The sequence below is a fragment of the Alligator sinensis genome, unplaced genomic scaffold (assembly GCF_000455745.1).
Source record: "Alligator sinensis unplaced genomic scaffold, ASM45574v1 scaffold437_1, whole genome shotgun sequence".
NCBI classification, from domain to species: domain Eukaryota; kingdom Metazoa; phylum Chordata; order Crocodylia; family Alligatoridae; genus Alligator; species Alligator sinensis.
In genome coordinates, this window is record NW_005842176.1 from 1164089 (window position 1) to 1175962 (window position 11874).

An 11874-nucleotide genomic window follows, 5' to 3' on the forward strand; every position below is an offset into this window, starting at 1 on the left:
TGAAGTAAATTATCCTCCCACTCTACACAGCAGCTGGACTACTGTGTCCAGTTCTGGGTGCCATAATTCAAGAAGGATGCGGAGAAGCTTGAGGGAGAAGCTTGAGGGAGTCCAGAGAAGAGTCATTCATATGCAATGTTCCTTCTAAGGAACCATGAGCGCGCTGCCTTGGTCTGTGAGCATGTCACCTTGGTCTGGCGTGGGACACTTATCGAAGGGGGCTGGGGGCTGGAGGCTGGGGCCTGGAGGCTGGGGGATGAGGGCCGGAGGCTGAAGCCAAGAGGCCGGAGGCTGGAGCTGGGGGCTAGGGGCTGGAGCTAAAAGGCTGGGGGCTGGAGGCTGGGGCCTGGAGGCTGGGGCCAAAGGCTGGAGCCAAGAGACTGAGGCTAGGGGCCGGGGGCTGGAGGCTGAAGTTGGGGGCCAGGGGCTGGAAGCTGGAGCTGGGGGCTGGAGGCTGGGGCCAGGGGCTGGAGCTGAGGGCTGGCATGAGCTCTGCCAGCTCCGGGGAAGTGCTCTGCTCCCCTGCATCAGGGCCAGGGAGTGCAGCACTTCCCTGGACCCGGCAGAACCCATGCCAGCCTCCATCCCTGCCTTGCCTCACCTTGGGGAGGAGCCACTGACTGCCCCAGTGAGGGTCCGCCAGCTCCAGGACACTGCTCCGCTCCCCGGCCCTGATGCCACGTGCCTCCTCGCTCCCTGAGGTCATGTGGGGGAGTGGAGCAGTGTCCCAGAGCCGGTGGAGCTCGCACCAGGCTCCTGCCCCAGCCTCTCCTGGTGCGTGGCCTTGAAAAGGCTGTGCATGGCCACACTTTTAGTTGTGCATGGCTGCGCATGCGCGCACCTTGGAGGGAACCTTGCTCATATAATTAGAGGCCTGAAGAACAAGCCATACGAGGAAAGGCTGACAGATATGCAACTGTTCAGCCTAAAAAAGAAAAGACTTCGGGGGGGATTTGGTGGCAGCTTACAAATATATTAGGGGAGAACATCAGGGGCTAGGTGAACAACTATTTAACAAAGCACCCTAGGGGAAAACCAGAAGCAACAGTCATAAACTCCTAGAAGGAAGTTTCAGGCTGGATGTAAGAAAAAACTTCTTTACCTGGTTCATTTGACCAGACTCTGGAATAGACTCCCAGCAGGGGTGGTGCAGGCACCTACCCTGGAGATTTTAAAAAGGAGACTGGATGCACACCTTGCTAGGGTTTTGGCCCCAGCAGTCTTTCCTGCCTAGAGCAGGGGGGCTGAACCTGATGAACTCACAAGTTCCCTTTCAGCCTAATCTTCTGTAAACTAAACTTCTGTGACTTTCCTGAGGATTGCCCTGCCACCGGCAGCCCCACCACACCATCCACCCCAGCAGGGTATAGTTTTAGGTCATTCCCCAGGACCAAATGCAGGCCTACCTCCCCTGGTCCTCCTTCCTTACACTGGACTCCTGGATGTTGTACCTGGGATGCTCTCTCCCCTGGGCCCCCTTTTGCAGCCTCCATCTCATGGCTTCCCTCAGTCACTGGCCCCTTCACTCTCAGGCTCCTTGTAGGATACCTCCCCTCAGGAAGCTGCATGTCAGCCTCCATCATCTCAGCGTGCTGGGCAGCTGACCACCTATCCTCTCTTTGAGAGTGATGTGCCCCCCCCATTGAAGGGACCTTCAGCCTCTTTTAGGCTTTGGACCCACCCCCAGACCAGTTGGGGTGCCAGTAGCTCTCTGCATCCCTGGCCTTACGGTGGCCTTAGGTGCCCTTTGGCCTTGGCCCTCTTGCTTTGACCAGTTGAGATTCCCTGGCAGCAGTGTAGCAGCAGTTGACCTCCCTACTCAGCAGGGGTCCCCTCTGGGCCCCACCATAAAGCCATCATTTCTTACTGGGCTGTCCTGGTGTCCCCAAGGTCTTATACAAGGCAGCCCTTTTCTCCACTGGGCTCATCTGAGCCTCTGGCCTCACCACCAGATGTAATCCAGGGCTTGCCCAGCCCCTCAGTAATCCCACACTCTAAGCCCCTTTCCTAGGCTGGTCTCGCCCTCCCTAGGCTCATAGCCATTTCCTCAGGGCTTGGGACCCCACCCCCGGGTCCATAGGAACCTCTTCCATCCCCATAGTTCCTGCCCTTGACCTCCAGGCTGTTCCTGGGAGCAGCAGAGCTCAAGCTGGGCAACGTTGCTCCAGCAGCATCCCTGCAGCAACTGCAGGCTCTGTTCCTCATGGCCTGCTCTTATACTGAAGGCTGCTCTGCCCTGCTCCAATCAGGCGGCCTCCTGGCTATCATGTGACCACCTGATTGACTCTGCAGTCACCTGCAGGCTGCCTCACAGCCTGCTTAGCCTTCTCCCTCCCTTAAAATCCGTTTTTTGGAGGGGAAGAAGGGGTGTCTCTCTGCCGTACCCCTCTGCAGGCTCCTCTGCAGCCTGCACATGCCCTTAAAGTGGCAAGCACCCAAAGGTGCTCTGCCACAGTCAGGGGGAGAACTTCTCTCAGATCTGAAAAACTGGACATCTTGGAGTGATGCCTCTTAATCTAACTGCCTAGTTCTTAGTCTAACTGATCACTTCCTGTCAGCTCCCTTCTTCTGTAGGGTTATCCTGAGGTGGCCAGTTCTGTAGGCTGACCTCATGGACTTCCTGTCCATCAGTTTACTGTGGGCTTCACTTGACTTTGACTGCCCCTCCTTTCATATGCCTTTAGGGGAGGAGCTCCGTGCATCCCCTGTACTATGGTCAGACTGAGTTGTCTCCTGCATCCTCATGTCCTGGATTTGCACGGTGCCAATGGGATAACCTTGGATACAAGCCCGCACCAAAAGGCCTCAAGGTGTTCTTCTCTACTCACATTAATGACATAGGCACTGGCTGGCAGAGGGAAGTCAATGCTGTTGATGGTGAAAACAATGTCAGGCAGTATATTGCTGGCGTTGCAGTTCATTGCGTACTGCAGGGAGGAAGGCAATACATAGAGAAAAAGATGAGTAAAAAATCTTACCACTGAGACAGAAGGATCATGGCAGAAGATGTGGTTGCATGATTAGACTACAGATGGGGATAACTCTGTGACTGAGTAATTTCTAGGGACTCAGCCTGGCACCCTGGATCCCTTAGAGGCCCCACGAGCCTCTAAAGCAGGCTGAAAGGTTGGCTTTATCAGCTCAGCCAAGACTAGATTGATGAGCCTATACATAGTTTGGCCTGTAGAGGGAGACAGAGACCATTCCTAAATTCATGTGGATGTTTGCTTAGTGGAAATGCCAGGGTAATTGATACGCAACCCTGTAGAACCCCATCCTTGCTGACTGCAGCCTGTGGGCAAGGTGCATGGAGGATCAGTGGCTTGGGATTAAGGGATTGATATCACCCAAATGTAACAGACCTCTGGCAATACCCATCCCTCCTCTGTGCCTAACCTCGCCATAGAGGTCCTCCTTGGCACCAATGAGCGACTGAATGCTGGAGACAGCATCAGGAGGTCCGGCCAGCAAAGAGGTGCCAGTGTCAATGATGGCTTGACAGCCATTACCACAAGCAATGGCTTGGCCATTCATGCTGATCCTGAGAGAGAGAGAAAGAGAGAGTGAGAGAGTGAGAGAGAAGTCAGGTGAATGCCCTAGAAGACTTCTGCTCCCATTTCCACTCAGCCCAGGATCATCTCACAAGACTCCTGTTTGGGGGGAGCTCTCCTATAGCCCCATTGTTCTAACTGCCAAGAACTTTCCCCTGCTGTCTCACCCTAGATTCCTTCCTTTGCTGTTGGGTGTCACTATTTGTCCTACCACCTTCTGGCAGTAGATGATCCCATGAAGCAGTCCAGAAGAGGTGTCAGGAGATTGTGTGACTACCTTCCACTCTCCATGTTGCTAAGTAAACCTGGACAAATGGGAAAGTGTTCCTGGTGCAAAAAAACTCACTCCTTGTTGGTAAGCTCTCTGCCTGTGGCTCTGTGGAAGGTGCTATCATGGTTCCCTGCCTCTCATCTCTTCAGGACTCCAATTTTGCTTGTCTTTTATGAGGGAGAAGGACCATATACTGAAATTTACCTGTCCACAGTGATTTGCCAGTAAGTTTCAGCAGACAGAGGTATCCATTTGAGGCTCCCCGAGTAGTAAGATGAATCGATGCCGCCAAACATCACAAAGCTCCCATTCTTTTCATCACTAGAGAACAGAGAGAGGAAACTCATGTCAGATGCAGGACTGATTGGCTATAGATACAATTGCAAATGCATGGCATGCTAAAAAAAGGACTCCAGCTGAGATAACAGGAACAGGGTGGGAGCAGAGCACTTTGTGGTGGTATGTCCTTATTTTGTGCTGGATTTGGGACAAGGTGCCAGGGGACAGGGAATAGCAACAGCTGAGTGTTAGTATTTGCTTTGATATTGTCTTACATTTTAATCTTGCCATATTTCAAAAGCTAAGATGAGCTGGTTCTGAGCAACACCTGGATGAAAGGGGTCTGAGAAAAGGCCTAAATGCTGTGCCTCAACAAGTGAAGCTCTTCTTTCCAAAACAGTACTGAGAACATGGGCCCAGTTTAATATTAGAAGATACTGAGCTTCGGAGAGTCATGTGTGACTTCTTTGGACCATACTAGACTTGGAATCAGACTAATGCCAGTGGCCCAGGAAGATAGTTCCCTCTGCCCCCTTTTTAGGCTATAATATGGCTGTTACCTGATCCCTGTCACTTTTTACAAAGAGGATGTTGAATAGTGTAGTGGTAAAATTCTGTCTAAGGGACCTCCTGCACCAAAGGAACATTCTTCTTCAAAGCTAGTGTTGATAGTAAGTAGAATTTTGACACTTTCTGTTTGCAAAAAAAAAAAAGGACCCATGCCCTACCAAAAATGTCAGCTTTTTGTCAACTCAGGGTTCCCATGGCAGGGGACTCCCAGCATACAGCTACTTCCCCTCACCTTGGTGCATCATGGGAGATACAGCCCAGTGAAGGAGACCAGCCCATGGAGGAGCATCTGAGAAAGAGATCCTGGAAGTACTCTGCCCATTGAACATGTGGGGCATTTGTACATGACATGGGGGTTTAATTCTCCCTAAATTGAAACAGTGTTTTTTTAAAAACACTGCTTCAATTTAGGGCAAAGTAAATTCCCGTGTCATGTACACCCACGTTGGAGCCTGATCCTTACCTGCCTCTCCAGCGGTGAGGAAGGGAGAGCAAGCTGCTGGCAGGCAGAGAGGTCCCTGAGCTGTGGGTTGGGGGCTGGTGTTTCTCTCCACAGCAGCGGTGGCCTCCCCCAGGTGGCACCTGCCTGCTGGCACCCAGCTCGGGCAGTCCCAGGGGGCACCACAGCCATGGAGGGAAGCACCAGGCCCCCACACAGTGCAGGCAGGCTCCGGGGAGAGGGGAAAAAGATTAGGTTCACTGGTTTTTTTTTTTTCCTTCTGTAGAGCCTGCCTTCCCAGGCTGCTGCTGGGCTGCCTGCATGGTCTCCCTACACAGTCCCTGAGCCACATGGAGCCCGGTTTGTCCCTCCGTGGCTGTAGGGTAGGAAACTAAAACTCCTCGGAGGTGTTTTAGTTTGCAGCGCCCCAAAGTCATTTGCCATATCCCAAAGTCATTTAAGGTGCATTACACTGCTGAATGTGCTACAGCAGTTGGAATTAACATTCAATATGCCAAACGTTCAAATGTGCAAACAGCAATTCCAGTAAAGCGGTGCAAAAGGCATTTAACCCACTTTCAACCCGCTTTAAAGTATCATCTACAAACGCTCCTGGACAGTATTTCTAAATGGAAACAGATCTGTTTTTGATTTCTTGTCCCCAGATAACCATTTTTTATCAAGCTTTTTTTCTTATTGGTTCTAAAACTAGGTTCTTCCAGTAGTGTAACTGAGAGACGGTGACTGTGGCAGCAGCCTCAGGTGCTGCCTCTGTGGGAAGAGGACTCAAAACTAGCCACCATTGCAGTGGCACCTGATTGTGCCACTGCAGATGACACAGCAGCAGTCTATGGTTCCCTGTACATTCAAAATGCCCTGGGCATGGAGCTGCTTTGCTATACCTCTGGATTTTTCCCAGTATAAACTATGTCTTCTGCAGTTTTCATTAGGATTGCTGTTATGTGGTTCCCCCCAAAACCTCTTTTGCCACCAGCATAGAACAGCTTCTGCATTTCACTACAGGGAGGGGCCTGCCTTTAGAGATTTCTGGTTAAACATCTCTGGGATTCCTCCATGTCAGAGGCACTACAGAACTGTGAGTTTCACTGCTGGCAGAGGGGCTGTCTCCAGCCCTGACTTACGAACTCAGGAAGACGGAGAAGAGGTCCTGGGACACCAAATCTTGGCTCATCATGTTGTCAAAGACGGGGGTGGCTGCAGAGGCAGAGATGCTGGGAAAAGCCAGACCCAGGATCCCATCAAAGGAGGCATAAGAGAGGAAGGGTCCAGGCTCAGACTCACTCAGGCCAAAGATCTGGTGGGTGACTGGAATGCCTCCAACCTTGGGGAAGGGATGTGATAATCAGACATGTTGCATCCTGGGGAAAGCTGTGTGGTCGCATTAGAGGAAACTTATGGAGCAGGGAGTCTCTGCACTAGCTCAGAAGTTCCTTACACTGTGTCCTCCCTCCTCAAAAGGATTTTGCCTATAAACAGCTAGGGTGAGTGGTTTGGGGCTGGGCTTAGGTCTCCTTCCCTGTAGCACCTTTCTGCTGAACTGGGTGGTTTTACAGGTGTAATTCACTGGACAGAGTGACTGATGGGAATGTGTACTGAATGTAGCCTTGGTATTAAAATTGGCTACATAGACATTAGAAGTATCAAGAATATTCTGAAAGCACTTTGACTCCTTCAGACTTGCCTCTGATCTGGACTAGTCTAACTACATGCTGACTGCAGAGAGAGAACTTAGCCGCACTGGCTTGGAAAGGAGAATCTCCACCAGTCACTGACTATGTGGGGCCTGTGAAGACAGCAATAGAGGTTAGTGGGATTCACGCACCCTGGCGGTTCGACAGGAGTCAGCACTGTGGATACCTTGTGCCTGAAAGTGGGTAAATAGAAACCCTGGGGGCATGGAATGATAATACGATGATCTCTGGCTTGCTTCCTGCCTTCATCTTCCCTCTTCTTTTCCCTTTCTATTTTTTTCTATTCTCTTCCCGTATTCACACCCCATGTAATTTCTATTTCAACTCCCCAATGCCATCTGGTCCTTATTTTCCCCCTTCTCCACTCCAGAAACTTTGAGAATTTAGCAGGGATTTACATGGATGATGTCATAAGCCAGGAATCCAGTCATGCTGCCAGTGCCGTACTGGATGGAGATGCTCTCATTGGTGGCCTGGTAGGTGGATGACTTCTTTGGGTTGAAGCTGTGGTGGTTTTCTGCAGGGACAGCGGAATTGAATTGTCACAGACTGACCCTTCCTGGATCCACAAAAGGAGAACAGGGCAGTGCTAACTGTTGGAAGGACTGGGTGATGAGGACATTTTGTATTTTGCCACCCAAGGCAGGTAGCAGCTTTTGTGCTAATGATCACAGTCTTTGCTAAATACTCCTCTGGACAAAATGCAGTTGCAGCACATACCACAAGGAGGAAGTCTTTGCCACTGAGCTCTATGGCCTGAACCTGAGTGGCTCACTTCTAATCTCTGCTGGGATAAGTTCCTGCTCTGGCCATTGAATGGGGTTTGGTCTTGAGCTCTACCCCATCCCTGAATGGGGCCGTGTCCCCCATGGTTGAGCTTGCCATGTGCCTAAATCTCCAGGTACCATTACCATTACACAAAGGTTAATGAAACCTGAACTGCTGCACCCCCACCCCCCGCATCATCACCAAAAGCTTCTACCAGGATTTCATACCCTTCACAGAGCAGAGATCCCCACCCAAAGCTACTTTAGCCTCCATAGATGCTCCCTCACAGAAATGGGCTTCCCAGCTTGGCTAGAGCCCTACACAGAGCACACTTTTGTCAGTGACCCACCTCTGCCACCTTCCTTCCCTGCATATAGGAGGACTCTTTCTGAGGGACTCTGCTGATCTTAGCCCTAGGCAGATAGTGACTCTCAGGCAGCAGGCCCCAGGCTATATCTCACCTTTGAAGGAGGCCTAGTCTCACTTGGGGCAGTTTCCATCCCTGATATGCCTGATTTCCTGAACTGAGCTTCACATAGAACAATGAGGATTGGCGTGATATGGGATTTGTGTGGATGTAGTAAATCCACACCACTCACCATGAGCAAATTGGGACATAGTCCTGCTAGGACCCATTCTCTGTCAGATAGCATCATACTGCACAGTTAGGGAGAAGGTGGTATAGGGACACCTATTGCTTGTTTGTGTCCAAAGGCAAGAGAATTTATATGTGGCTTACTGCAGGCTGGGCTGGAGCAGTACACAGAGGGCACCCACAGGTTGGAGGAGCCAGTGTCAAAGAGGACGGTGAACTCCTGGGCTGGGGTGCCGATGGAGATGGTCCCAAAATACTGAAGCTGTAAAAGCAAGAGAGAAATGTTTCAGGAAGAGAAAGTCATTTCCGTGTGTGGGTGATCCTCATCTGTCATAAAGAAGAGCTTCTTTTCCAGCTGATTTGCACCAGCTGAAGGACAGGGCCAAGGAACAGACAGGGCCAAGGAACCCATGTTAGGAACAAAGCCTGGGCTGGTGTTTCTCTGGTAATGAGTTTGCCCTGCTCTGCTCCTCATAGCTGCCAGTCTGGTATTGGAGGGTTTCTGGCAGCAGGGAGGTGGCACATTGGCCAGTGGTGGTTTGGAAAATTGGTTGTAAAAGGAGTGAGGTACATTTATTAAATTGTGGTGGGCTTGCTGACAGCCGCCCAGCTACTGACTTGGAAAGGGCTTCAAAGGATTGATGGGGATTTCCCACCAATCAGGTGATGGCAAAGGAGGAGCTTGCCCCACCCCTGCCCCAGGGGTTGGGGGGAGACTAAGAGCCAGACCTGGTTGAGGACTGCACATCCCCTCTTCCTGATTGGTCCATTCATAATCTGGGGGCAGAGCCTCCAGAGGGAATAAAAGAGCTGCGTGCCCAGCACATGGGCGGCTGCGACGAGGAACAAAGAAGAGAGGAGGAAAAGAAGAGCTGGTAAGAGCTGGCCAGCAGGGCAGAACAGTTGTCCTGAAGACCCTGAAGACCTTTTTGCTGGATGGGAGTGGCAAACAGCCATGCCAGCCCTGCTGCTGAGGAGCGTGGTGTTGGTGCACAGCTTGGTGCACATAGTGGGACGTTGGGAGCTGCACAAGGTAGCTCGGGTCTCCAACCCCTGGCACGGAGCCAGGCACTTGGTGCATGAGTGGTGTACAAAGAGAGACCCTGGGAGCCTCTTGGAGGCAGTTCGGGTCTCCAACCCTTGGCACGAGGCCAGGAAGTTGGTGCAGACAGCACTGCATGGTGGGTCTGGGAGTGGACTGGGGCCCTGGGACATGTCGGGACAGCTCAGGTTTGCAACCCCCTGGCACGAGGCCAGGAACCCGGCGCAGGCCTATGCCTGGAGTGCCCGGGAACAGACAGAGACCTTGGCGCCACGCAAGGTGGCATGGGTCTCCTACCCTGAGCAAAAGGCTTTTCTTTCTCAGGGGATATTCTGACTGGGGTGAAGAAGGCCAGAAGGGCACTGGGGATCTTTTCCCCCATTTTCTTGTCACTGGGGCACAGCCACTGCTCCAGAACAGCCTGGACCTTGGTGTCCCTTACAGAGTTCCTCTGCACCTTCATGCGCCTTATATTTTGTGAGTTAGCGCCTCATATTGTGTGTATTTGCATTTTATGGTTCTGAGTTGGTATTTCAATAGAGTTTCATATTACCTGATCTTTATCCTTTGTTCCAGTTTACTTACCTGTATCCTGGGGGGGGGGGGGGGGGGGGGGGGGACGGGGGGGGGGGGGGAGGGGGGGTAAAGGAGTGTACGTATATTGCATATAATACCATGTTTTGTGTGTGTGTGTGTATTTATTTATATTTATTTATATATATTCCTTCCTATGGTTTATTTTATTAATACATTTGTATATAGTTCAGTTCACAGAGTATCCTGGCTTGACTCTATAGGGGAAGGAGGGAAACTGCATGCAGGCAACAGTTTCATCCCACAGTGTACCTGTCCTGCTAACCTTTCCCTTTGATTGGAGAGTACATAACCAGGAACTACCTGTGTTACAAGATCGTCTTTTTTTCCCCCTGGGGCCTGGCCAGTTCTTCTGGGTATACCATTGAGACTGCAAGACAACCTGGAGAGTATATACCATAGCCAGTGCCCTGGCATACTCACATCGAGACTGTTTTTCATGGGCTCAGTGGCATCCTCATTGATGATACCAGGGATGTACTTGGAGCCTAAGTTGTAATGATGATTCTTCAGGAAATCCAGCAGCAAGCCCTGTTCCTTAAGCGTCGTCCTCAGGGGTTTCCTTTTCTTCAATGGAACTCTGAACAAGAAGGGCGTAGTGAGCAATTGATTAATAATAGTAATAGACCAGCTTTATGTTCAAGAAATACAGATCAGCCCAGCATTTGCGCATACATTGCACATTGCAATAATAAATTTTATTATTATAGCTGGGATTATCTGAAGAAAAAAAAGATGTAGGGTATTGGGTACAAAAACCATTTTACAAGTCACTAGGATTTGGGCAGATACTTTTTTTTTGGAACCTGAACAATCCCAGGCCATATGTAATATAATAGCATCTGCAGGATCCACCATGCTAAATACTGTGAAAATCTAATTTCCCAGGAGAAAATTTAGGGACTGATCTCCTATTCAATTAATATAGCATAAAGAGTGAAGTCTGACAGAACTCAAGGATGGTCAGAGGAATTTATCACAGGAAATAAAGAGCTGTGAAATATATTAAAGTAGCATCTGGAGGGTTCTCAGAAAGGGCAGAAAGTTTGTTGGGAAATAAGAGTGGCCAGGAAAGATTTGGTCAATTTAGATCTCACAAACAAAGGGAAGTTGCAGCTAGGGCTTATGGAGTGGAGAAATCACCTTATACAGGAGATCAAAATGTAACAGAGCACAGAGGGAGTCAGCTGTCTGGATTTGGAGCTGGACCCACTTACCTTTACAATAGTTTTTAACCCCATTGGATGATGCAGACACCCAATATTTCTGAGAGAAATTCCCTGGGGAGACTTATTAGGCTCATCTGAACTTCAGAGCCCATATGAATGGCTAGAAAGGTGGAAAGGGGGAAGGTGGCTTAGCAACCAATTTGAGCAGTCCAACTCTGATACAGGTTTCAAAAGGCGCAGTTCATTCAGGAAAGACAGAAATAGAGCTCAGTAAGAATTGTGCATTAATGATGTGAGAGAATGTAAAGCGTTCAAAAAAAAGATTGTGGGGATAAAAGAGTCTTTTTAAGTCAAATCATTTTGGGTAAGGAATATAATAGTAATTCTACAGAGTTAGTGCTAGAGGTCTACCTTAAACTTCAAGGGTCAGACCTTTAGAAATAGAAATCTCTTTGTGTGTGAGAGAGATGCTACTGGGAAACATGTCATTATAGAAACCTTTAAATTTCTAGGTATAGAGTACAGAATAAAGGCTTCTAATTCTGATAAAGCCCAGATATTCTTGGTTGTGATAATTCATGGATTCATTTACCAAATGGTCATTGAATCAATTGGATATATTGCTGTTTTAGATGCAATTGTAGTCAGCAGTGATGTTTTAGAAGAGTGGGGGGTCATAGCAAACAACCTTGGATCATAAATTGATGTTTTTTCAATTTCAAAAGGACAGACTTTGAGAAACGATGGAAACTAGTTAATGGAGGCAGGAGGCTTGCAGAGCTCTGGGACTTGAATGTGGAGGTTTGTGATTTCTGTAATTCAAAGATACAATAACCAATTTGGAATGTGCATCCCAAACCAGGGAGGAAGGGGGAACTTGTAGG

At 49.7% G+C, this 11874-nt stretch overlaps 1 protein-coding gene across 1 annotated transcript in view; it reads right to left on the reverse strand.

Annotated features, from left to right (window-relative positions):
- The window catches only part of LOC102381066 (pepsin A-like), an 18623-nt gene that overhangs the window by 2636 nt on the left and 4113 nt on the right, over positions 1-11874 (reverse strand). Inside the window, exons 2-8 of the mRNA XM_025206952.1 lie at positions 10245-10401; positions 8330-8447; positions 7221-7339; positions 6253-6452; positions 4027-4143; positions 3397-3541; positions 2829-2927 (exon numbers count right to left, since the gene is read on the reverse strand). Of these exons, the coding sequence (XP_025062737.1) occupies positions 2829-2927; positions 3397-3541; positions 4027-4143; positions 6253-6452; positions 7221-7339; positions 8330-8447; positions 10245-10401 (955 nt within the window). The remainder of the gene's footprint in view (positions 1-2828; positions 2928-3396; positions 3542-4026; positions 4144-6252; positions 6453-7220; positions 7340-8329; positions 8448-10244; positions 10402-11874) is intronic.